Below are 27,142 nucleotides of genomic sequence, written 5' to 3'. Positions count from 1 at the left end.
CGGCACCGGTGTCGACTAAAAAACAGCGTCCCGACCGTTTGTCCCACACATACAAGAGGCTATCCCGATGGCCAGCCACCGTAGCCATCAGCGGCGGCTGGTCCTGGCGTTTCCCGGGAACTTGCAGGGCGGGCTACAGCGGCGGGCTTCTGTGCCCCACCGCTGGTGGTAGAAGCACCATTCTTCATTGGGCTCCCCACCCCTGCCTCTGGGGTTAGCGGGCTCTGTGGCCGGGCCGGGTCTGGTTTGCTGCTGGGAGCGTGGCCTGGTGATCTGTGCGACGGACACCCCGCTCATCTTCTTGGCTTTCCACAGCAAGTCCACCCGGGCTGCCACCTTCCGGGGGTCGCTGAAATCCGCGTTAGACAGCAGCAGGCATATGTCCTCAGGCATCTGCTCCAGGAATGCCTGCTCAAACATGAGGGAGGGCTTGTGTCCTCTGGCCAGAGACAACATCTCATTCATTAAAGCCGATGGAGGTCTGTCCCCCAAACCATCCAGGTGCAGTAAACGGGCAGCCCGCTCACACCGTGAGTGTCCGAAAGTCCTTATGAGCAGGGTTTTGAATTCCGTGTACTTGCCGTCTGCTGGGGGAGACTGTATGAACTCCTCAACCTGGGCCGCTGTGTCCTGGTCGAGGGAGCTCACCACATAGTAGTAACGTGTGTCCTCTGAGGTTATCTGCCGAACGTAGAATTGGGCTTCTGTTTGCTGGAACCACAGGTGAGATCACAGCGTCTAGAAGCTTGGCAGTTTCAATGAAACTGCATGAACAGGTGCGGCGTAGTTCATCTCCGGTCCAAAAATTGTTTAGACCGTCAGGGTCACCAATTGTAGCGGTGTGCTACATGCAGCGCTGAAATAACGACACGGAGTCGGTAAACTGCAGTTAAAGAAGATTTTATTCGAACTTCGCGGCTTCGCTTTAAAGCCTCCCTGATCCCGCCCTCCCCAGGCGCGGATGCTGTAGGAGGCATGTATTCACAGTCCCGCGTGAGCTTTTCCCTTTGTTAGTGAAGCAGACCTGGCGCCCTTTTGGGACTGGCCTTTATGCCAGCGCGCTGGCTATTTGTGAGCTGGTTCGAGTGCGCTAGGAACTGGGTCGCCACACTTAGGACAATGCTGGCCAGATCCTGGACAGGATTCAAGTTTAATAATGGAGGAGGACTGCTGCAGCATTGGACATGGAGGGAAAACCTACTAGTTGTGGGTACAAGCATCTGCTGTCATTATGTTGACAAAAGAGGGCTCAAGAATTATATATCAAATTACCTTACTTATTGATATCTAATTCTATCTCACCACTTCTCTTACCTCTTCTACTTTGTCCAAATTCTAAGACCACAGTCTTATATCTCACATTAGAAGAGAAATTTCCTCCAATGAAATCCTGGGAAGAAAATAACCAAACACTCAGTTACCACTTTAAACTTTGCCCTCCAGTTATAAACTGTAATTCCCTCTGACTACTATCCAAGAGACCATTTACAGTCTTATGGTCATACCTGGTCAACAAATGAACTTTGAATCACATATATGCACTGTCAGGTGTTATCTCTCCATCTCGACAACTTCAATACAGGTGGCCCCCACTTTTCAAATGTTCACTTTACAACAACTCGTTGTTATGAAAGACTTACATTAGTACCTGTTTTCTCTAACCTAAGAAAAAAAAAGACGCTCGCTTTATACTTGTGTTTACCCCAAGAAAGACTATAATGACCGTGAAGCCTTGTGCGAGCAGTTGCTTGTGCAGGTGTGTACGTGCATATACATGTACGTGCGTAAGCATGTGTGTACATATGCGTGTACGTGCAGATTTTTTTTCGCCAAATCAATTTTGGTTCACTGCCTTTCCGAGTTTGATAAGTGAAACTACACAGTACCTACAATATTTCTACTTTATATAGGGTGCAAATTTTTCATATCATTCCTGCTTTTATTATATGTTTGTGTTATTTTAGGTTTCATGTGTTATTTGCTTTGATTTGGTAGGTTATTTTTTTGGGTCTGGGAACGCTCAAAAATTTTTACCATATAAATTAATGGTAATTGCTTCTTCGCTTTATGATATTTCAGATTACAAACAGTTTCACAGGAACACTCTACCTTCGGATTGCGGGGGAAAACTGTACTACCGTGGCTCACCTGTTACTAACTTTAAACTGACTGCTAACTAACCAGTCTTAATCTCACAAATGAAGACATCCAAAAGCTCTGCTCCCTAATTTATGCCAAATCATGTTTATGCATCACTACCCTTGTGGTTCTTATCTCAGATACAGAACAGAACCCTACAGTAATCATAATGAAATCTCCAGAAGTCAGGCTTTTTTTAAAAAATCAGGATAAAACAGCATGAAAGGTGAAATCATTAACATCTACCTCACTCTAAGATGCCTAATAAATACCAGAGAGTAAATAAATGTATTACAAAATCGATCATCCAACAGAAGCTCTATCAAAGTCTGCAAGTAGTCACGCAAGTTTAACATCCAAATAGTACCAATAACTTGCTGCAGTCCACACAATGCAATGGAACAAAAGTAAAAGCCAAATGTTTGGTGGAATAAAGAGACACCATTTCAGCCAGGGACCATAAGACATAGAAACAGAATTAGGCCTTTTGGCCCATCGAGTCAGCTCCACCATTTCATCATGGCTGATCCAATTTCCCTCTTAGCCCCAATCTCTTGTCTTCTCCCTGTGTCCCTTCATGTCCTGATCAATCAAAAATCTATCAACCTCTGGCATGAATATACATAAAGACTTGGCATCCACAGCTGCCTGTGGCAAAGAATTCAAAAATTCACCACTCTCTAGCTAAAGAAATTCCTCATCTCCATTCTAAAAGGATGTCCCTCTATTCTAAGGCTATATCCTCTGGTCTTAGACTTTCCCACTTAAGGAAACAAACTCAGTCAAGTTTGCCTGCAAAGCTCCTTTGGTGCACATCTTCAATTCACATAGAACTGTGAAACACTGTTTCAGAAAGCTGGGTTTCCATAATGGCCAGCATGCAAAAGCAGCTCAGAAAAATAGGGGATACTAGATCCAATTCTCCTCTCTACTCAGTCAGGTTCAGACCCCTTTATATTTTATGGCTGATGTAGGTGCAGAATAGCAATTATTTTCACACTTACATGGTTAGGCTAAATAACAATAACAAGAGTAGCAGAATGCACCACGGTAATGACCCCTTAATATTTAAGCATCCAGCTAAAAATAATTATGCCCTGAAAAAACCCCTACAACTATTTTCTCATTTCAATGTCTCCTTTTCTAAATTTTAAATATATTGAAGTATTGTAGCGGTGTGCTACAAGCAGCGCTAAAATTACGACACGGAGTCGGTAACTGCAGTCGAAGGAAAAACTTTATTCGAAAACTTCAGCCTCACTTTTAAGCCTCTGTCAACCGGCCCCCCATGGCGAAGAGGCTCCAAAGCTCTGTGCTCGCAAACCCCCGTAGGCTATCTAATTGTGAGTCGGTTCGCATACGCTAGGAAATGAGCCGCCACATAACCCCCCCCCAGAACCGGCGATACACCCCCCAATGTCCACAGCCTGGGCCAGAACCTGCTTGGGAGGTCGGCCTCTGCGCCGAGGCGCCGGAAACTCGGCCGGTTGCGCCAGGTCCACATGGGCCGGCTTGAGGCGGTCCACCGTGAAAACCTCCTCCTTCCCCACAACGTCCAGCACGAACGTGGACCCGTTGTTCCGGAGCACCGTAAACGGCCCCTCGTATGGCCGCTGCAGCGGTGGCCGATGCCCGCCCCTTCGTACAAACACAAACTTACAGTTCCGTAGGTCTTTGGGTACGCAGGTCGGGTGCCGCCCATGCTGTGAAGTGGGTATGGGGGCCAGGTTACCGAGCTTCTCGCGAAGTCTGCCCAGGACTGCAGCGGGTTCTTCCTCTTGCCCCCTCGGGGCTGGTAGGAACTCCCCGGGGACGGCCAGGGGCGCGCCGTATACCAACTCGGCCGACGAGGCGTGCAGGTCGTCCTTGGGCGCTGTGCGGATGCCGAGAAGGACCCAGGGAAGCTCGTCCGCCCAGTTGGCTCCTCGCAGGCGGGCCATGAGGGCCGACTTCAGGTGACGGTGGAAACGCTCCACTAGCCCGTTCGACTGTGGGTGGTAGGCAGTGGTGTGGTGCAGCTGAGTCCCCAAAAGGCTGGCCATAGCTGACCACAGGCTGGAGGTGAACTGGGCGCCTCTGTCGGAGGTAATGTGGGCTGGTACACCAAAGCGGGATATCCAGGTGGCGATCAGGGCTCGGGCGCAAGATTCGGAGGTGGTGTCGGTGAGCGGGACCGCCTCTGGCCATCTTGTGAACCGGTCCACGATAGTCAGGAGGTAACGCGCTCCGCGCAACACTGGCAGGGGGCCCACGATATCCACATGAATGTGGTCGAAACGCCGGTGGGCGGGATGGAACTGCTGCGGTGGGGCTTTGGTGTGCCGCTGAACCTTGGCCGTCTGGCAGTGCATGCACGTCCTGGCCCATCCACTGACCTGTTTGCGGAGTCCGTGCCAAACGAACCTGCTGGAAACCATCCGGACAGTTGTCCGGATGGAGGGATGCGCCAAGTTATGAATGGAGTCGAAAACACGTCGCCGCCAGGCTGCGGGGATGACCGGACGGGGCTGGCTGGTGGCGACGTCACAGAGTAGGGTCCTCTCACCTGGGCCCACGGGGAGGTCCTGGAGCTGCAAACCAGAGACTGCAGTCCTGTAACTCGGAATCTCCTCATCTACCTGCTGTGCCTCTGCCAGTGCCTCAAAGTCTACCCCTTGGGAAAGGGCATGAACGGTAGGGCGAGAGAGCGCATCCGCCACGACATTGTCCTTACCCGAGACGTGCCGGACATCCGTTGTGTATTCAGAGATGTAGGACAGGTGGCGTTGCTGGCGGGATGACCAGGGGTCGGATGCTTTCGTAAACGCAAAGGTAAGCGGTTTGTGGTCCGTGAACGCGGTGAAGGGCCGACCTTCTAGGAAGTACCTGAAATGCCGGATTGCCAGGTAGAGCGCCAACAGTTCCCGGTCAAAAGCACTGTACTTGAGCTCGGGTGGCCGCAGGTGTTTGCTGAAAAACGCCAGGGGTTGCCAGCGACCTGCGATGAGCTGCTCCAGCACCCCACCGACTGCCGTGTTTGATGCGTCCACTGTGAGGGCGGTAGGGGTGTCCATTCTGGGATGTACTACCATTGCGGCGTCAGCCAAAGCTTCCTTCGTTTGAACGAAAGCGGCGGCGGACTCCTCGTCCCAGGTAATGTCCTTGCTCGGACCCGACATCAGGGCGAACAGGGGGCGCATGATCCGGGCAGCTGAAGGGAGGAAGCGGTGGTAGAAATTGACCATACCTACGAATTCCTGAAGGCCTTTGATCGTGGTGGGTCGGGGGAAGTGGCGGACCGCATCCACCTTAGCGGGCAGAGGGGTTGCCCCGTCTTTAGTAATCCTGTGGCCCAGGAAGTCAATGGTATCAAGTCCGAACTGGCATTTGGCAGGGTTGATTGTAAGACCGTACTCACTCAGTCGGGCGCAGAGTTGACGGAGGTGGGACAGATGCTCCTGACGACTGCTGCTGGCTATGAGGATGTCATCCAAATAGATGAACGCGAAGTCCAGGTCCCGTCCCACCGCGTCCATTAACCGCTGGAACGTCTGTGCGGCATTCTTCAGGCCGAACGGCATGCGGAGGAACTCGAAGAGGCCAAACGGGGTGATGAGAGCCGTCTTGGGGACGTCGTCAGGATGCATCGGGATTTGATGGTACCCTCGGACAAGGTCGACCTTGGAGAAGATCCGGGCGCCGTGCAGGTTTGCCGCAAAGTCCTGAATGTGCGGCACAGGGTAGCGGTCCGGTGTGGTAGCCTCGTTCAGCCTGCGGTAGTCGCCGCACGGTCTCCAGCCCCCCGTCGCTTTGGGCACCATGTGCAGGGGGGAAGCCCAGGGGCTGTCGGACCGCCGGATGATCCCCAATTCCTCCATTCTCTGGAACTCCTCCTTCGCCAGTCGGAGCTTGTCCGGGGGAAGCCGCCGAGCACGGGCATGGAGGGGTGGTCCCTGTGTCGGGATGTGGTGCTGTACGCCGTGCCTGGGCATGGCTGCTGTGAACTGCGGTGCCAGAACCGATGGGAACTCCGCCAGGACCCTGGTGAAGTCGTTGTCGGACAGCGTGATGGAGCCGAGGTGAGGGGCTGGCAACTGGGCCGCGCCCAGGGAGAACGTCTGAAAGGTCTCGGCGTGTACCAGTCTCTTCCTGGGCAGGTCAACCAGCAGGCTGTGAGCTCGCAAAAAATCCGCACCCAGAAGCGGTTGGGCTACGGCGGCCAGTGTGAAGTCCCACGTGAACTGGCTGGGGCCGAACAGTAGCTGCACCTGACGGGTGCCATAGGTCCTTACTGTGCTGCCATTCACGGCCCTCAGGGGGGGACCCGGTGCCCTGCTGCGGGTGTCGTAACTTGTCGGAGGTAAAACGCTGATCTCAGCCCCAGTATCGACCAAAAACCGGCGTCCCGACCTTCTATCCCACACATACAGGAGGCTATCCCGATGGCCAGCCGCCGTAGCCATCAGCGGCGGCTGGCCCTGGCGTTTCCCGGGAACTTGCAGGGCGGGCGGCAACGGCGGGCTTCTGCGCCCCACCGCTGGTGGTAGAAGCACCAGTGGTCATTGGGCCGGGGGTTAGTGGGCTCTGCGGCCGGGCCTGGACTGGTTTGCTGCCGGGAGCGTGGCTGGGAGATCTGTGCGATGGACGCCCCGCTCACCTTTTTGGCGTTCCACAGCAAGTCCGCCCGGGCTGCCACCTTCCGGGGGTCACTGAAATCCGCGTCGGACAGCAGCAGGCGTATGTCCTCGGGCAGCTGCTCCAGGAATGCCTGCTCAAACATGAGGCCTGTGTGTCCCTCGGCCAGAGACAACATCTCATTCATTAAAGCTGATGGAGGTCTGTCGCCCAAGCCATCCAGGTGCAGTAAACGGGCAGCCCGCTCGCGCCGTGAGAGTCCGAAAGTCCTGAGGAGCAGGGCTTTGAATTCCGTGTACTTGCCGTCTGCCGGGGGCGACTGTACGAACTCCGCGACCTGGGCAGCTGTGTCCTGGTCGAGGGAGCTCACCACGTAGTAGTAGCGGGTGTCTTCTGAGGTGATCCGGCGAACGTGGAATTGGGCTTCGGCTTGCTGGAACCATAGGTCCGGGCGCTGTGTCCAGAAACCCGGCAGTTTCAACGAAACCGCATGAACAGAGGCGGCGTCGGTCATTTCTGGTCCAAAAATCGTTTGGACCGTCGGGGTCACCAATTGTAGCGGTGTGCTACAAGCAGCGCTAAAATTACGACACGGAGTCGGTAACTGCAGTCGAAGGAAAAACTTTATTCGAAAACTTCAGCCTCACTTTTAAGCCTCTGTCAACCGGCCCCCCATGGCGAAGAGGCTCCAAAGCTCTGTGCTCGCAAACCCCCGTAGGCTATCTAATTGTGAGTCGGTTCGCATACGCTAGGAAATGAGCCGCCACAGTATGATTTTTAAGCTAATCTACAAACCTTTGTGCATCACGTCAAATCAAAAGAAAACTTCTGAAGCCTGTCAACAATGTAGGAAAAATTAAAACAAAATTGTGAGACTGAAAAGTATTCATCTTCTTTGTAACTATTATGCTAAATTTCATCAGTTTCAATACTATTACCTTAACAACTCACCCAATTTGTTGATGTAAAAAATTGGGATCACCTGTTTTCAATGAATTCATAAGAACAAATACTCCCTCTCTCTGTAAGGTCCAACAGTACGGTAGACTTTCAACAGACCAAACTAAATGCAAATAAGAATGCATTTAAGCAAGTCAGGGAAATGGTAATAGAGAAGCACAAATCTGGGGAAGGGTACACGGCCCTCTCAAAGACACTGAACGTACCTTGGAGCTCAGTGCAGTCCATCGTAAAAAATATGAATCTGCAGCCAGGCTGCCAAGGTCAAACTGCCCCTCTAAACTTATGTCACCAGAGTGGAGCAGAAGTCAGTGGCTGCAACTGGAGATGAAGGTCATGGATCCATAAATCTAAGGCCTTGCATAAAAAAGGTATTTTATGGAAAAGTAGCAAGGAAGAAACCTCGGCTTAAAAAAGACCTTGCCCATAAAGACTTTGCAAAGAATCACTTAGAAAATACTGTAAAGACGTGGAAGAAGTTCTTGTGCTTGGATGACACTAAAGTGGAACATTCTGGCCCCAAAACTAAGCAGTACATGTGGTGTAAACCTAGCACTGTGCATTAGCCAGGTAACACCACCCCTACTGTAAAGTCAGGAAGAGGTAGCTTCATGCTATGGGGTTGCTTTTCATCAGTAGCGACTGGAAATCTAGTCAGGGTGGATGGGAAGATGAATGCTACTAAACCAAGATCCTGGATAAAAACCTGCTAGCCTCTGCCAGGAAACTTAAACTGAGGGTGGAAATTCATCTTTCAGCAGGACAATGACCCAAAGCACACTGCCAGAGCGACCATGGGGTGACTTCAAATGAAGAAAATTCATGTCCTTGAGTGGCCCAGAGTCCTAATCTTAACCTGATCAAACATCTCTGACAAGACCTCATGACTGCCATCTACCAGCACTCCGCAACTAAACTAAGCTTGAGCAATTCAGCAAACGGAATGGACAAATCCTGCTCCATTATGTTGGCAAAGCTAATAGTCTGATCCAAAAAGACTACTAGTTGCAATAGCTGAGAGAGGTGGTTCAACTAAGTACTGAGCAAAGGGAGGGTCAATACTTTTGAACTGCTGACATTTATTTGAATTCCAGTTTTTCATGCTTTACAATTTTCCATTTTGGGGCTCTACTGTGACTTGCAAATAGAAATTCTTAGTTAAATTGATCAAAATCCTAATGGGCTGGGGGCTGAATACTTTTTCAAGGCACTGTATACCAGGGTCTCTTCTGTACTACCTCTGCAGAGTTTTAGAATTTTCCACTGCTATCCAAATCTCCCAGATTTTATGCCAGGTAATTTAGTGTTGACCATAATATTAAAGACATCAGTAAGGGATCTTCAGCACTGAATTTATCACAGGATGTCTGTTTGGAAACCCTGTCTTGTATCAAGATTCATCAGGGTTGAAGTCACAAAATTGATAGTTATGCAAATCAGTAATGAACTTGCACAACTGTAAGCAATAATTAAGGTAACTATTAAAAGTCCTGGTGTTTGGGGTACATCTTTGTTCCTTGGTCAGATCATTCAATGAGGCCAAACCTCTAAACCAGATATGGAGTGTCCTGCTGAGGGGTCTTGGCCCAAAATATCAGCTACACTCATTTCCATAGATGCTGCCTGGGCTCCTGAGTTCCTCCAGCATTTTGTGTGTTGCTTGTATTTCCAGCATCTGCAGGTTTTTGCTAGCTTGTGTATGGACACTGGCATTTTCATGACCAAATGAAAGAACCATTGTCTTCAGAGTGCTTACTGATCTACAATGGTCAAGATGGCACACCCAACATTCATGCAGTAAAAGACAACTATGAACTAGTATGCAAACAACAGGAATGGTTTGTGATTCTTTCTCAGAATGTTCTGAAATATATATCTGTCAGAGGATCACCCAGCAATGCAAAACAATTCAAAGCAGTTGCTCAGTGATTCATACAAATGTTGTAAAGTGGTGGAAGTAAACATTCCTAAGGTAAACCTGTAACAGAGCTTTCGGAAGTTAATACTGACTTATAGATGATCATTAATAAACCAATCTGAAAAAAAATTAAACATCTCAAGGTATGTACATTAGGCTCTTTACAGACTACAGAATTATAATTGAATTCAACAGCTTCAGCTAAATAATTTTTGCAACAGAACAGGCAGGTTGGGAAGGTATAATACCTCCCAGTCTCCAACTCAATAACCCCAGCCTGTCCTGCTCAGTGTTTCCTTCAGATATGCATTTCTCCAGTTTATACTCTTTCTCCATCTCCTTTGTTTTTGTTACACTTTATCTATCACTAAAATCACAATAACAAGCCAATTTGATGGGAGGAAGAACACATGGCAAGATCTTTTTTCCCACATTGTATGCAGATGTCACAAAGCTCTGAACTGAAATGTAAGGACAGCTATGCATGCACAAAAACATCATACAACATGACAGAGAACAGACATAAACCCCAACTCTCTGGAACTGTTAAACTGCTACCCAAATGATAGTAAGCTTTGAAGTTTATGTAGACATTTAGGTTTGGGGCATATGATTCCAGCAAACTGCTCCAAAGATAATTGAGATCATGGATGATTTGTGCTTCAAATAAATTTGAATGCAAAATGATGATATTCTCCAATTTACTTAGCATCAAAAAATCTATTAGCCTGAGAGCTGAATATACACAACCAGTACTGCACAATAACAACTCTGTGAAGAGGAAAATTCCTAGATTTGGAAGGCTATGTGAAAGAAATTTCTCATTGCCGTGCTAAATGACAGACACTTATTGAGAACAAAACCCCTACTCTTAAACATTTTGTTAAATGCAAAGAATCACTCAGCATCTGTCACTGATCTTTATATATTTATATATGTACACTGCACCTCCTTTCCATGGAAAGCAAATTATTCCTGAAGTGAAGACAAAATTCACAGACTCTGGTGCTTTCTCATCAAAGGCAATCTCAAATGTAACAACTTCCTTATTCTTAACTTCTGACACCCTAAGCAACAAAATACCATAAATGGCTTTAGAATCAGAAACAAGTTTACTATCACCAGCATGTGATGTGAAATTTGTTAACTTAGCAGCAGCAGTTCAAAGTGATGCACAATATAAAAGAAAAATAACAAATCAATCAATTACAGTATGTGCATATTGAATAGATTTTAAAAACGTGCAAAACACAGAAATTATATTTTAAAAAGGTAGTGTTGCTGGGTTCAATGTCCATTTAGGAATCCGATGGCAGAGGGGAAGAAGCTGTTCCTGAGTCGCTGAATGTTCAGTTTCTGTACTTCCTACCTGATGGTAACAGTGAGAAAAGGACATGCCCTGGGTGCTGGAGGTCCTTAATAATGTTCAATGTCTTTTTGAGACACTGCTTCCTAAAGATGTCTTGTGTACTTTGTAAGCTAGTACCCAAGATGGGGCTTACTAGATTTACAACCCTCTGCAGCTTCTTTTGGTCCTGTGCAGTAGCCTTCCCATACCAGTGATGCAGCCTGTCAGGATGCTCTCCACTGTACATCTACATTAGTTTTTGAGTGTATTTGTTGACATGCCAAATCTCTTCAAACTCCTAATGAGGTATAGCAGCTGTCTTGTCTTCTTTATAGCTGCGTCGATATGTTGGGACCAGGTTAGGTGTGAGATCTTGACACCCAAGAACTTGAAACTGCTCACTCTCTCCACTTCTGATCCCTCTATGAGGATTGGTTTGTGTTCCTTCGTCTTACCCTTCCTGAAGTCCACAATTAGCTCTTTCATCTTACTGACATTGAGTGCCAGGTTGTTGCTGTGACACCATTCCACTAGTTGGCATCTCACTCCAGTACACCCTCTCATCACCACCTGAGATTCTACCCACTTTAGTTGTTTTGTCAGCAAATTTACAGATGGTATCTGAGCTATGCCTAGCCACAGAGTCACATGTATATAGAGAGTAGAGCAGTGGGCTAAGCACACACCCCTGTGGTGTGCCAGTGTTGATCGCTAATGAGAATATGTTATCACCAATCCACACAGATTGTGGACTTCCGGTTAGGAAGTAGAGAATCCAACTGCAGAGGGAGGTACAAAGGCCCAGGTTCTACAACTTCTCATTCAGGATTGTGGGAATGCTGTTATTTAATGCTGAGCTATAGTCGATGAACAGCATCCTGACTTACATGTTTGTGTTGTACAGGTGGTCTAAGGCCATGTGGAGAGCCAGTGAGATTGCATCTACAGTTGACCTGTTGACAGGCAAATTCGTCCAGGTCCATGCTGAGGCAGTTCAGTCTAGTCATGACCAACCTCTCAAAGGACTTCATCACTGTCAATGTGAGTGCTACCCGACAATAGTCATTAAGGCAGCTCACATTATTCTTCTTAGGCACTGGTATATATGTTGTCTTTTTGAAGCAAGTGGGAACTTCTGCCCATAGCAGTAAGAGGTTGAAAATGTCCTTGAATACTCCTATTAGTTGGTTGGCACAGGTTTTCAGAGCCTTACCAGGACCTTCCACCTTGCAAGGGTTCACTCTCTTTAAAGACAGCCTGACATCGGCCTCTGAGACAGAGAACACAGGGTCATCGGGTGCCGCAGCGATCTTCACAGTTGTAGTTGTGTTCTCCCTTTCAAAGGGGAGATAGAAGGCATTTGAGTTCATCTGGTAGTAATACAGGTACCTAACTGCTAGATATTCCAGGTCTGGTGAGCAGAACTGGGACAGCAAGAACTGATCATGAGGCATACACATCCACCTCTGCTTTTGAGGGACTCCACAGATCTATCCTGATAGTGTACAGTAAACCTGTTGATCTGAATCACTGCATTCGGTAGCAAGCTTTGACTGCTTGCTGCAACAACAGGTCAACATTCATGTATCAGCTTTCTCAAGTCACTATTCATACCAAAATTGACTAACATTGCATCATTTAAAATATTGTTTTACTATTCCTATTCTAAAATCAGTATTGTAACTTCTGCACACTAATCCATTTTGCTGGGCATTCAGTTTATGCTCCTTCACAGAACATCTTCTACACAGCTCATATTCTCAACTCAGCTTTGCAGCAGTAGCGAATCTGATTACAAAACACAATCTTAATATTTTATTAGAAATAGCTTGTAGTAGATTGTAGCATTCCTTTAATAATTCCCTAAAAATTACATGTTCACTCCAAATGCTACCTTTTCTTATCCTCCACAATTTTGCTTGTGCCCTTTCATCCAGTGTGTTCTTCAAAAACTTCAGAAACATATCACTCATTCCTCCTCATCTATCTTTTACCACATACTTCCTGTCAAACAAGATTTCCTTTTCAGCAAGTAACATTAGGCTAACACTATTTTTTTCATACAACAGTTAGCTTAATTCCTTCTTATCAATTAGAACATTTACAAAATCTTAGGAATCTATTAGATCACTCCCAAAGATTCCACTGACCCTCTCTCCAGCCATCTGTTTTTGTATCCGTGAACACTGAATAACCAGATTGCCTCACTCAATTGCTCCAAACCTTCCCTCAACTAGTACTGATTTTCCTTAACCTAATTGTGTAGATAATTCATAAATATTTTCAGCTATTTCTTTATTCCTCATAACTTTTCCTTAATGAGACCTATATTTACTTCTCTGACACTCCGGAGTAGTAATTTGCACTAATTTCTATTTCCCAACTCTTTGTGGCAACATTAAAAGCATCTTTGTTAAACATATGCCATCCTTTACTTCTTCATATTATCAAGGATGCATCAATCCAACTGGTGAAACTTTAATTTCCAATAAACATTTGAAATATTTCCTCAAATATTTATTGATCTTTACCTACTCATCCAGTGTTTAAGAAATTAAGTTTACTTAGGTACAATACACTCATTTCCAACTTGGGGTTGCTTCCCGCAAACTCAATGCAAAATTTCATTGTACCTTGATCATTTCCCCTCAGTAAGTCCCTTACTATCAGATAAAATAATTGAGTCTGATTCTTTGAAGTAGATTAGTTCACAAAATTTCCAGCTATTTTCTTGATTTTAAAGATATTCTGTTGTGAATGTACCTAATTTACTGTTTAAACTATTTTCAAAGAAATTGGTATTCATTAAAATAATTATATCAATCTGTATTATCCCCTCCAATTACATTTAGTATGCACCCTGGAATATTTAACTTCTAATACATTCATGACAGAGCATTTAATGCTATCCTTCAGTTTTCCTTGATATAACCTTGTTTAATGATTAAACTCACTATTGTAAACTCACTGCTCCTTTCTCGCATTACACAAATGGCTATTTCAGTGTATGACCTTCACTCTTTAAATTCCTAATACCCCTGATAAATTAATTTTACAACATTATAAGAAAGAATATTTACTGAACAGAAGGAATGTATTATTGACCAAGATTTCTCAAATTTAGATCACTGGTTTAATTTGGGGAATGGCTTGCTTCCCAATATCCAGAATGGATTCAGAAGCTGATAGTACTCTACAGTTATTACTCAACCAGGAAATGTGATACCCCTGCCTTAATTCTGTCAATTTCACTGGGCTCAAAGCAGTATAAATCCCAGGAGCATACACAGCCTGTCGATCGATCAAGGGCCAGTAATCCTTTCTGGAAGCATCTCATTTAGAGCCAAGGTAAATGATTTAGATGTGGTTTAAAACATTGATTGCTGCACAGGCACATTCTGATGCGGTTTAGTTTTCACTGACTAATGTGTTTTTTAAAAAAGATGGAAATAAGGAAAATATTAATCTGAACAGTGGAAGAATGCTGAATAAAAGAAAATTCATCAGTTCACATTTATGAAGCTAATTAATGCATACAATACAATAGCATTACAAAATGGTTAATCCAAATTCCCATTCAAAAGATCAATGAGATGGTTAATTGATTAAGCAGCACCCAATTATTTTGTATGTTAACTGGCTACACAGACAGATCAAAGCTCTGTCTTGCATTCCAAGTCTTCATGAAGTCTTCAACCTCCAACTCTGGCAATGGGAATGCTGTAACAGTGGTCAGGGAAATAGAAATCTCAAATCTGACAGTGGCCTTACCTATATTCTTAACTCCACATCAAGTTCCAATAATAACCATGAAAACAACAGGAAAGAAAATGACAAAAGAAATCCATTAAGCAAAGTAAATAGAAAACCCTTTCTTTTAGAAAGTGAAACTAACACTGCAATGCACAACATGAAAGGAGATTCCAATTACAGGGTCTTTTTTTAAACTTCTAATATTAAGCAACAAAATTCAGACAAACCAGATGGCACAAATAGATGCAAAAATAGCCACAGACACAAGATTGAATGTGGACACAGATCAAAGCCAAGTAATCAATACATAAGACCAAAATGAAAAAGTGGGTTTTGTATTTATAATGCAGCAAAAATATCAAAGCAGCTGTTTAGGTGCTTACAACACCCTCTTTAGGAAAGCTAGACAAACTACCTTCCTTTATTGGATACCTGTTGGAATTATTTTGACTCTTCTAGTTATAGAATATCTGATCCACTTTACATTTGTTTTCATCTTGATCAAAAATATTTCACTAGCTCTATACAATGAAAACAGAAACCAAACGTGTATTTACATAAAAGCCAGGATGTACACACCACTAGGTCAGACATCAAAATTAATTTCAGAGGCTCCAGGGTTACAGGATGCAAAGAATACATTGAATTTCACGTGGAAGTATCAATCAGGAGACAGCAAGCACCATGAAGCATTCTGTTGGTCAAAAGTGTAATGCTAGTCAGTGAGCTAGGAAAGGTGAATATTTCCAAGCCAATGCAAATGTACCTAATATAAGAGTCACTGCCTTTAGCTGACAGCCAAAGGAGCAAGAGACAAGAAGAAACATTAGACAACAGGAATATTTTACTATGAATTTTAAAAAATTTAGATTGTAATGCCAGAAAGCTCTTCTCCTGTTTTGCAGAAAAGACCCTGTTCAGATCTTGTATTGATGATCACCCAAATAATCACAAGTGCCACATTTCCTTTACAAAGAGTGATCTGCAAAGAACAAATGTTTTCACTTAACGAAAGCAAGCAATCGACATTATGTGGAACCCATTACATAAATGCATCTACAACTGGAATCAGCAGCTCTATCACACAGTCCTACACTGTCACAGAGAGTTAATGGATGAGAGTGCACAAATGTAGGTCAAAAACCACTGGAAATTTGTTCAAAGTTCTCCCCACTCGAATAGCGAGCCAGGTGACTGCACTGCAGGGCAAGCAATGCTAGAACAACAAATCAACAGTTTTGCCAAATCACAAGTTTGTTTTACACAAGTAGTTTTCAGGTGTGCCAGTGAGCCAATTGAACATGTATCACCTAGCTTGCTAGAGAATGACATATTTGGAAAGTGCATCTTGAGAATCAAGTTCCTTACCTAAGAATATTCAACCTGAGTAAAATTGGTTAAAAATCCCACCATGCAATCTCAGGAGTTAAACTTCAGTTTCAATATGAATCTTGGAAAACCAACTTGGGAACTGAACTTAGGATGTGTAACATGGGGATATAGAATTCAGGAATCCATGTATGTCAGGATGCTTTATAGCTATCAGAAAACTGCACAAGATGCTAGGCACTGCAGTCACAAGCAAGTTATATCTGAAATGGAATTGACATGGAATGCTAGTTTCCAATCTTTTCTCCTTATATATATTACTTATGTGAATCTCAATCCCAGGGTAAGCAAATCTACAAGGCTCAAATCTGCAAAATAAAAAGGAGTTCAACCACCAAACTGCCAGAACTTAACAAGATAAAACATCATACCCCAGGCAAAACGTGGACAAGATGAACTGACTTTGTTGACAATTTATATTTTAGATGCAACTCACAGAATAGCTAATTCCTGCAGTTATACTACCAGTTTTATATTCAGAATTGGGATGGAATATGCATTGAAAAACCAAGCTACAACCACCAAAATCTGTTGGTATACAGCACATACAGTAATTAGAAAAAATAACTTCAGCTTCTAATTAATGCAGATTCTGAACGAGTCCTGCTTCCAAACGCAAACCCTAGTTTTGACATCTCTAACAACTTCACTTCAGCTAGAGACCTGCACGCACAATTCAGTCAAAATCATTTCAGTATCTTGCAAGTGATATCTGACATTGTGGTTGAAACTGAATGAATGGTGGCATTAATCTGGGTGCAGTATTATTGAAGTATCAATTAATATGAAATTCTCCCCAATCACTACCTTTTTAACTCCGAAAATGAAACTGATATTAAACATCTACCATTTAGTTCAAATAATGCAATACACAACATGTAATAAAATTAGACCAAAATGAAAGATGAAGGTCCCACATCTTCTGCAAGTTACTTCCAGATGAAATAATTGGTACTGGTCCCAAATGCAAACATATCTGTAGTTCTAACCATAACACCAAATGTTATTCTCAATCTACTGAAAGGAGCTCTAGTTGGATAAAAAATAACTTTAATAGAAATCATATACCCCCTGCCCACCATGGAATCATAACTCATGTTACCCCTACTCCGTCCATTTATCATACTGAAACATGTTTTAGAAAATAAATGGGAAATGCTGTGAGTGATGAGGAATTATATCTGAGAAATGGTAAACAATTAGTTCTGAAAAGCTAATCTTGTACATATTTCCCAAAGAATACAACAAAGTAGAAATAAATGCCCCTCAAAACAAATGGTGACATTTCTAGATAATTGTGTGGTGGAACTCAAGAAAGCTGTCAATCTCACATCTAAAATATCCAGGTGGAACTAATTCAAAACAAGTTACTTTCCCGGTAACAAGTTTACTCCAGGCTTTTGCCCATTGCCATAGATACTTGCAGCAGGCGGGTTAAGTGGAATGAATTTTTAATTTGACAAACTGCCCCACCCAGATTCCCAGTTACACGTGGCTACTCAAAACTACAACCTTGAGAAGGCAAGGATTGTTAAAAGATAAATACGGGTAGATCATCTCATTCAAAATAATGACCAGCTGCTGACAAAACTCCACAACATACAATTGCCACTCAAACTTTCTTACGTCAAACCTCAGTACGGAATTTCTCATCGCCTCTCCTCTCCCCTACGGGCCGAATAGCGACCAACCTGAAACTTCATTCCCTACAAAGAAGCAGTGCCCGCTAGCATCGGATATTCCCGTCTGGCAGCCAAGCCGCTCCCCATTCTGCCCACATAGGAACATATACAGGTGAACACCGCCAACCTCCAGGTGCGGTGTACCTGAAAAGGCAACAACCCTCAATCGCGAACATAGCCCGTGGCCGCTGCTCACCTCTCGCAAGTCCTGTAAGCACTCGAGTACGGCGAAATTGTTCTGCCAGGTGTGTTTGGGACAGATACGGACCACATCTTCATGACACGCCGGGTCCTCCGAAATCCGCCATATGTTCTTCCGCGGGGGCTGGAACACCTGCCGGCCTTGGTACGGAAGGCCCTGCGGCGGCGGCGGCGGCTGCTGCTGTTGTTGAACCGGTCCGCGAGGCTGGGAAGCCCCGTCCCCTTGTTTCGTCTGCACCAAACGGTCCTGTCCGTCCGCAATGCAGGGACACGTGTGAAGAAAAACAAGCGCCATCACCGCCACCCACACACAGTCTGGGGCCCGCAGCCATAGCCGGCCATCAGCCGCCGCCAACATAGAACTCCCACGTCCACACGCCGCCATCTTGTTGTGACCGCCGCAGCCTCTCCGTCCCTTTATAACGTGCGGCGCAATGACGCAATTACGTTGGCATCGCCCCCCTCCCCCCGCCGCATCACACTTCTCGCTCTGCTCCCGCCTCCCACTCTCGGCGGTCGTTCTGCGGTGAATAGCCGGTACTGTACCTCAGAGCTGGAGGGGCCGAAGGGGCCGAAGGGGTTCGGCGTAGTGACCGGGCAAAAACATTTACATCGCAGCAACAAACTCCGCAAGCACCATTGCTCTAGTGCACGCCATGTCGCAGAATTCAGTAAAAATACCCAGTACATCGACAAAGAAAAGCAGAATTGAATATGAGGGCAAGCTGGAGAAAAACGTAAACAGAGCTTCTGTAGGTGTGTTAAAAAAGGAAGAGTGAGTGTAATCACAAACAAGAGAAAATCTGCAGATGCTAGAAATCCAAGCTACACACGTAAAATGCTGGAGGAACTCAGCTTCAATGGAAAGGAGTGTTGTCGACGTTTCGAACCGAGACCCTTCATCAGGACTGAGAGAAAAAAAATGCGTTAGAGTAAGAAAATCGGGGTAAGAAAGAGTGCATGAAATTCATTGCACGTGAGGATATATAACTGGGAATATAGAAATTACAGAGGAATTAAGCATCTACTTTGTGTCTGTCCTGAAGGAAGAAAACGCAAAGAAAAATATCACCAGAACTACCCAGGGTCTGGTGCAAGTGAAGAATTCAAATAATTTAGTATTAGTAAAACAATATTATTAGAAAAGTTGATGAGTCTGAAAAGTAACGAACCACGGGGATTTGATTTAACTATAGCCCTGAGTTTTGGAAATGATAACTGTGCAAACTATGGATGCTCTGGTTGCTATTTTCCAAAATTCTATAGATTCTGCAATGGTTACTGCAGAGGTAAGTATTGAAATCCCTCTCCCCCCCCCCCCACACACACACACACTCTCTCTCTCCCCCCCCACATGCACTCTCTCTCTCCCTCTCCCTCTCCCTCTCCCCCTCCCTCTCCCTCTCTCCCTTTCCTCCCCACCTCTCTCTCTGACTCACACACACACACACTCTCTCTCTCCCCCCCACATGCACTCTCTCTCTCTCTCTCTCCCTCTCCCCCTCCCCCTCCCTCTCCCTCTCTCCCTTTCCTCCCCATCTCTCTCTCTGACTCTCACTCACACACACACACACAAACACACAGTTTTAAAAAGTAAGAAAAAGAAACAGGAACTACTGATTTGTTAGGTTGAAATCATTAATGGGGAAACTGCTGGAATCTATAAATAAAAGTGTGATATAAAAACACTGAAAATAATATGGATTTATGAAAGGAATATCATTTGACTAATCCAGTGGAATATTTGAGAATATTTCTAGTAGCATCTGAGAAGGAGAACCAGTGGATGTGAGGTGTTTGGGTTTACAGGTGGTTTTTAGTAAGATCCCACATTCAACATTAATGTGGAATTGAGAATGATAAACTAGCCTAGATTGAGAGCAAAAAAAAGAATGCTGGAAGAACTCAAGCACGGCGAAATTACTGGGGAATCCTCAACAATATGTAATCTGAATTTTAAATTAATCTGAATGGACCAGATACAATATCTCCAAGTATGCTAATGATATGAAACCTAACTGGCATATGATGAGACTGCAAGATGCACTCATGAAGATACAGAGTTGTACAACCACATGGAATACAATACGAAAAAAAATAGATTATGCAGCAGCTAAAATAACACTGAGTACACTGGGATCCAACTCAACACCACCTTGCAGTGTCCTGATTCAGTAGTGGTGTCTTGATCCCAGAGAGCAAGTACTCACAGAATTGTTCAATTTGTTCTTTAAGAGGATCTAGCTGTGCATTTCTACCAAGAATATGGTATGGACCACCGCTTAGTGCCAGTGCTAGCAAGGCAATGGAGGGGCAGTCTCTTCACTGTACAGTCCTGTCTGGAGTGAAAAACTAGGGGAACATGTAGAGAGCTAGTGTTGGAACTGCTAGACTGAGGGGTGTGGCACTCAGGACTGTTGTGTGGAGTCAGGGCTGCCCCTTGGTCAGCCTGGTGAATTTGGTTCTATTGCTGGGGTCAGAAGCACCTAGATCCTATGATCTCTCACAAAACCTCCTGCTGCCTTATCTTCTCATTATCTTTTTGCACAGCTCTGATCATTACAAGCTTAAAGGGTAATGACCACTATGAAGCTTGTTACAACAGGAAGATCTTCAGGCCAGGGTGACACATCACTTACCCAGCTGAACCAAAACTAGTCCTTACAGGGAGCCATTGCACATTGCCTCAGTTGTTCACTCCAGACCACAGCAATCAAGGATTGTTTATTTGCCATATTTACATGTATTAGGAATTTGCTGTGGTGTATTGGTCAGGGTGTGACATACAACAAAAAAACAACATTCAACAATTATATATTCTTTATATAATTATATAAAATAAAGTTAGCAATTAAAATACAAATATGGAATAAAATGTGGATAAATACATAAATACCAGCATGTATTTGCAATGTAAACAGCATTATAAGAAGTGGTTTAGTGTTTACAGTGCAGTGCAGTGACAGGGGTAATTGATAGAGTGAGGGAGGTAACTAGAACTAGCCTGGAAGAAGAAACTTATAGGATGGTGTAAAATTTTGTTTTAATAACCCTTTGTGTTTTCCAGAAGGGAACTTTTGGTTAAGGCAGTTTGCAGGATGGGTAGTGTCTACAACGATTTTTCCCACCCACCTCTTTGTCCTGGACATGTTCAAGTCCTGCAGTGATGATAGGCTGCAGTCAATGACCTTGCCTGCTGACCTAACAGCTTGCTGTCATTTTTGTATATTGTGAGAGGATGCTGCACCAGTAATGGCTGATGTGAGGATGCTCTCTGTGATGGCAGTGTAGAATTGCACCTGTATATTCTGGGGATCAATGAGATTATTTACAAAATTTACTTGCTGCAGGACAACAAAGGGAGTGTTGCATCTTCAACCAAGTTCCTGACACAGAAACGTGCATCAGCAGATAGAGCAGGAGTTCATGCCAAACCTCCAGCACAGCAGTTATAGATTTTACTGTATATAAAATTCTATAGCATTATATATTAAAATATATAATATTATATTGGCCCCTTTTAACTGTGATTCCACCAGCAGTCCTGATCCTGGGAATGCATCCAGAGCATTAAACAAGTTATGAAAATCTTACATGAAGGTGCATCAGGCAATTTCACAAGCAAGTGGTATGCTGGCATTTATTTCAAAAGGAGTAGGAGTTAAGCATAAAGGTAAAGATATCTGACTTCAATTTTATTGTACTTTGGTGGAATCACACTTGGAATATTGTGTACAGTTTTGCTCTCCATATTTACAAAGAAATATAAATGTCAAAGAGGAGAGCAATAGTGGGAGTAGAGTGAGGATAGAAAAAGAGGGATGAGGAAGAGAGAAAAATATTTTTTTACCAGAAGCAGAATCAATGTTCATGCCATCAGGTTGGAGGTTACCTAGGTGGAACATGAGCTGTTGCTGCTCTACATGAGAATGGCTTCATCGTGGCAAAAGAGGAGGCCATGGTCCTGCTCTATTCCTTCTGTCCAAAGAGGAATTTTCCCAGTAACCAACCATTTTAATTTCTATCCCCATTCCCATATGTCAGTTCTCGGCCTCCTCTTTTGCCACGTTGAGACCACTCTCAGGGTGGAGGAGCAACAGCTTATTTTCCATCTGGGTAGCCTCCAAACTGATGGCATGAACATCGATTTCTCCTTCCAGTAATTTTTCCCCTCCCCCTCCCTCTTCTCTTCTCCTTACTTGCCTATCACCTACCCTCTTCCCTTACTCCCATGGTCCACTCTGCTCTCCTATCAGATTCCTTCTCATCCTGCTCTTTACCTTTCCCACCCACCTAGCTTCACTTACTACCTTCCAGCTCGTCCTCCTTCCCCTCCCCTCACCATTTTACTCTGCCATCTTCATTCTTCCTTTTCAGTCCTTAAGAAGGGTCTCAGCTCAAAAAGGTGACTGTTCATTTATTGTCATAGATGCTGCCTGACCTGCAGAGTTCCTCCAGCATTTTGTGTGTGTCACTCTGGAATAGCTGTTACATGTTTTTATTTACTAATCAATTAGCCACAATGTGGTTCTTAATTAGACATTACAACAGGGTATTAACATTGAAAGCTACCTACAGCACACCATTTAATCAATTGTCCTACATATTCTTCCTGTAAATTCGCTAAGTTATATAAAACTCTATGACATTTGGCTTTTTTTTTGCTTTATTAATTTACAGGATATTGACAATGTATTTGACAGTGGCAGTATGTTGATATTGCTCTAACCTTCGGTGCCCTTGAGAAGGCAGTGAAAAGCCCCCTTCTTGAATTGTGATGAAGATACTCCTACAATGTTGTTGTTACTTGTATGTCACCCGTCAGATTTATTAATTTTTATTTCAGTTAACTGCACAATATCATGCTTCATTTCATAGCAGATAAAGAAAGAAAACCTTTATGTTGAGGGCAGAAGTATCAAGAGTTCACCTAAACCATAACTTCATATTGGAACATTTTTCAGTCCCTTTGCTCTGTTGTAAGTAGACATGTTGTTAAGGCTGCATTAAAGGTACTTATAAATAAATGTTGTTTTTATGCAGCTTTTTACATAGTTCCGTTACGGTGTTTTCAATGACAATATAACACCTCATATCTATAAATGACAAATTGTTTTTTTTACTATCTACCAAATATCAACAACCACCAAAATCCATGTACAAATCTTTAACTGTATCAACAGTTTTCCTTATATTTCTATCGGCAAACTGACATTTGGTTTCAATACTCAGGTCATTAAATGCAGATTAGGAACAACAGGAGTTCAACTGATACTCTATTTGTCCTCATTGTTGCTAATGTCTAACTCGAAAAGTCACTCAGTAATTTAGACAAAACTCTTTCTAGAAAGAAAAAAGTCATCCTATCAAAGCTAAACCAAGTACAAAACAATTAAATGGTACAGGACACACAGTGATACTTAAAAAATCAAATTGCTTACTATTATGATAATTATATTTGCACCCAAAAGCAAAATACTGCAGAAAATGTGAAATAAGACTACTCGGCAGGCCATGCATCATCTGTGGTGAGTCAATGTTTCGGAGCAATAACATTAACCAGAATTGGAAATGAAACAAATTGAAAAGAATGGGCAGCAGTGGGGGTGGCGAGGGGAGAGGGGTGAAGAGAACTAACAAGAAAGTGTACGATAAAGTAGAGGGCAAAGAAGATACTGACACAAGCAGTGGTGGTGCAGTGGAAAAGGATGTCAATGGGTTAATGTGGGAGGTGTAAATAGGAGATGAATTAAATTTGAAATGCCAGATGAGGGAGGGGAATAAAGTGAATGCTGGAAACATAAGACACAAACAGAAACAGATGATTGTCAAATTCAGCTTTGAATTCTGAAGGCTGCAATGGAGCAAGTCAGGTGGCATGCTGTAATTTCAGCTTACATTGGAAGAGATTATGAGGTCAACGGTAGAGAGGCCAGACAGGGAGTGGAAAAGAGAATTTCAGGCTACTGGAGGTTTAGGGTCACACATACAAGCTGAGCATAGGTACTCTGTAAAGCAGTTATCTCTCATCCATGTTCCTTTTCTCTGATACAGAGGATGGAGCATGGAGATGAAGCTTCAGGTCAGTGACCTTTCATTTAAAGTTCCAATTAAATGTTAGCACCAGTTTCTCTTTATAGATCTTGACTTATTAGACTGAGGATTTTCATAATTTTCCATTCTTCAATGCTTCACAAACAAAATATAGACATTGGACACAAGAAAATGGTCTTTCTATCAGCTCTTAAAGTTCCTTTTATTGGGAAGATTCCAATAGAGCACTGAAGAGGAAGGATGTTTTTAATGTTAGTATCAGATGAAAGAAAGCTCATAAATGCATGACATTGACAGCAATGTAACTATCAAACATCAGCTACTGGGAGCTGGGTCATAAGCTTGAATTTATTTGATGGTCAAGCAGAACATTTAAGAAGTTTGACTCAAGTATCTTGAGGCGTTCTCTCATTTGACACCTGAGGCTCTGAGTGAAAGCTTCCTTCATCTGTGACCTTAGAGTGCACTTAGCAATAGGGAGCAGCTACAAAGTCACAAAAGAAATAAAAGTAAAATGAGTAATAAACTGTGTGGAAATAGATTATCTGTTGTCAAATAGAACTTAAGTGGTGAAAGCAACTATGGGAATGAGTCATGCAGTGAGGGGGGAGAAAACAAAACTTGAGTATTGAAAAATCTAACCTTTTTAAAAAAATCCTCTCACTTTCTCCTGTAAGTTTCCCTTTGTTGTGATTTCTCTGGAAGTATGGTGTGTATATTTAGAACGAGGCTGCTACAGCATCTATTTCCAGTTTAAAATCCTAGATAAAATGGTATGGACAATGCTGTTTGTGAAAATGTATTCTCTGCTTCCCATTACAGTGTTTGCTTGCCTGAGAGTTCTGGCGAATGACGGTAGTAATTAGAGACTGTGTTGCACACATGAAAGATGGAATACAAATTAGTGAACCAGGTGCAGGGCAATGGGTTCTGCTGCTGTTTATCTTTAGAATTACATCGAGATCACCTTCCAAAAATACCACATTTGACCCAGTCAGTCCATTTATGCTTTCCTTAAGTCTCTTTCCATCATTAATTATATAGCTTTATCTATATAGTTCTTATATTCAGCCTCCCTTTACATTGATTTACAGTTTGCCTCAATGTAACCTACTGCAGTGAGTTACACTTACTCTAATTTTCTTTTTAATGTGTTTAATTTTGACAGCATCAACTTCTATCCTTACTCAGCTCCCCATCCAAGAAGATTCATGCTTTACATAAAAAACATTCATGGTGTTAAAGACCTGTAAGATCGCCTCCAAGCCTTCACTTTTCAAGCTGAGTTACAACTTCACTCTTCTAGAAACATAGAAACATAGAAAATAGGTGCAGGAAATAGGCCCTTCAGCCCTTCGAGCCTGCACCCCTATTCAGTATGGTCATGGCTGATCATCCAACTCAGAACCCTGTACCTGCTTTTTCTCCATACCCCCGATCCCTTTAGCCACAAGGGCCATATCTAACTTCCTCTTAAATATAGCCAATGAACCGGCCTCAACTGTTTCCTGTGGCGGAGAATTCCACAGATTCCCCACTCTCTGTGTGAAGAAGTTTTTCCTCATCTCGGTCCCAAAAGGCTTCCCCTTTATCCTTAAACTGTGACTCCTTGTTCTGGACTTCCCCAACATTGGAAACAATCTTCCTACATCTAGCCTGTCCAATCCCTTTAGAATTTTATACGTTTCAGTAACATCCCCCCTCAATCTTCTAAATTCCAGTGAGTATAAGCCTAGTCAATCCAGTCTTTCTTTATATGAAAGTCCTGCCATCCCAGGAATCAATCTGGTGAACCTTCTCTGTACTCCCTCTATGGCAAGAATGTCTTTCCTCAGATTAGGGGACCAAAACTGCACACAATATTCTAGGTGCGGTCTCACCAAGGCCTTCTACAACTTCAGTAGAACCTCCCTGCTCCTGTACTCAAATCCTTTTGCTATGAATGCCAGACCTACGTATCCTCTGCAGTCCATAAATCAGTACCCTGATTTGTATCAATAGCTTAACTCAAGGTCCTGACTCTATTTTTTTCTGGAAATACATTCTAATGCTGGTTTTCTTTCCCCACCACCCCCCAAACCCCACGCTTCATCTGTTTTTATATTCAAAGTAAATTTTTATCTAAGTTTGTATATATCACCATATACAATACTGAAATTCATTTTCCTGCAGGCATGCCCAGCATATCTATAGAACAGTAACAGCATCAATGAAAGATCAGCCAGAAGCAGAAGACAACAAACTGCAATTGCAAATAGAGATAAATAGCAATAAGGAGCAATAACATGAGATAAAGAGTCTTTAAAATGAGGCCATTGGTTGTAGGAACATTACAATGATGGGCAAATGAATGTGGTTATCCCCTTTTATTCAACTGTTCTTGAACCTAGTGGTGTGAATTCTGGGACTCTTGTACCTTCTGCCTGTTGGCAGCAGCAAGAAGGGAGTATGATCTGGGTGGTGGGGATCTCTGATGCTGGGTGCTGCTTTCCTACGACAGCGTTTCATGACGATGTGCTCAATGGTTGGGAGGGCTTTACCCGTGATGTACTGGGCCAAATCCACTACCTTTTGTAAGATTTTCCATTCATTGGGATTGGTGTTTCTATATCAGGCCATGATGCAGCCAGTCAATATACTCTCCACTACACATCTATAGAAGTTTGTCAAAGTTTTAGATGTCATAGTGAATCTCTGCAGACTTCTAACGAAGTAGAAGTGCTGCTGTGCTTTCTTCATAATTGCAATTACATGCTGGGTAGCACGTCAGATCCTCTGAAATAATAACACCAAGGAATTTAAAGTTGCTGATCCTCTCCACCTCTGATTTCCCTCTTCTGAAGTCTATAATCAGTTCCTCGGTCTGGCTGACATTGAGTGAGAGGTGGTTGTTATGACATCACTGTCTCCCTCCTGTATGCTGATTTGTCATCAGATCCACCCAGATCTGGGATGTTCATGCTGGGCTGAAGTATCTGGTCTTGTGTTGTATGTATTGTACTGTCCTTGAATGCATATTTTACAAATAATGCATGATATAATATTGTTTTCAGAATGTAATATGTCACCCTCACCTGTATTGAA

The 27,142-nt window shown here is 43.6% G+C and overlaps 1 protein-coding gene and 1 long non-coding RNA gene across 3 annotated transcripts in view; one reads left to right on the top strand and one right to left on the bottom strand.

The window, feature by feature from the left end:
- glg1a (golgi glycoprotein 1a) overlaps positions 1-18,415 on the bottom strand; it is a 180,395-nt gene extending 161,980 nt beyond the window's left edge. For both annotated transcript variants that reach the window (XM_059992598.1, XM_059992599.1), the window contains exon 1: positions 18,000-18,415. In XM_059992598.1, the coding sequence (XP_059848581.1) occupies positions 18,000-18,389 (390 nt within the window). In that variant the 5' untranslated portion in view covers positions 18,390-18,415. The remainder of the gene's footprint in view (positions 1-17,999) is intronic.
- Positions 18,416-18,520: 105 nt separating this feature from the next.
- Positions 18,521-27,142, top strand: LOC132406714 (uncharacterized). The gene is made up of 3 exons (XR_009516227.1): positions 18,521-19,293; positions 21,544-21,677; positions 22,685-27,142. It is a non-coding gene; the product is annotated as an uncharacterized LOC132406714 (long non-coding RNA).

The sequence above is a fragment of the Hypanus sabinus genome, chromosome 17 (assembly GCF_030144855.1).
Source record: "Hypanus sabinus isolate sHypSab1 chromosome 17, sHypSab1.hap1, whole genome shotgun sequence".
Taxonomy (NCBI): Eukaryota; Metazoa; Chordata; class Chondrichthyes; order Myliobatiformes; family Dasyatidae; genus Hypanus; species Hypanus sabinus.
This window is presented reverse-complemented; position numbering and strand designations above follow the sequence as displayed.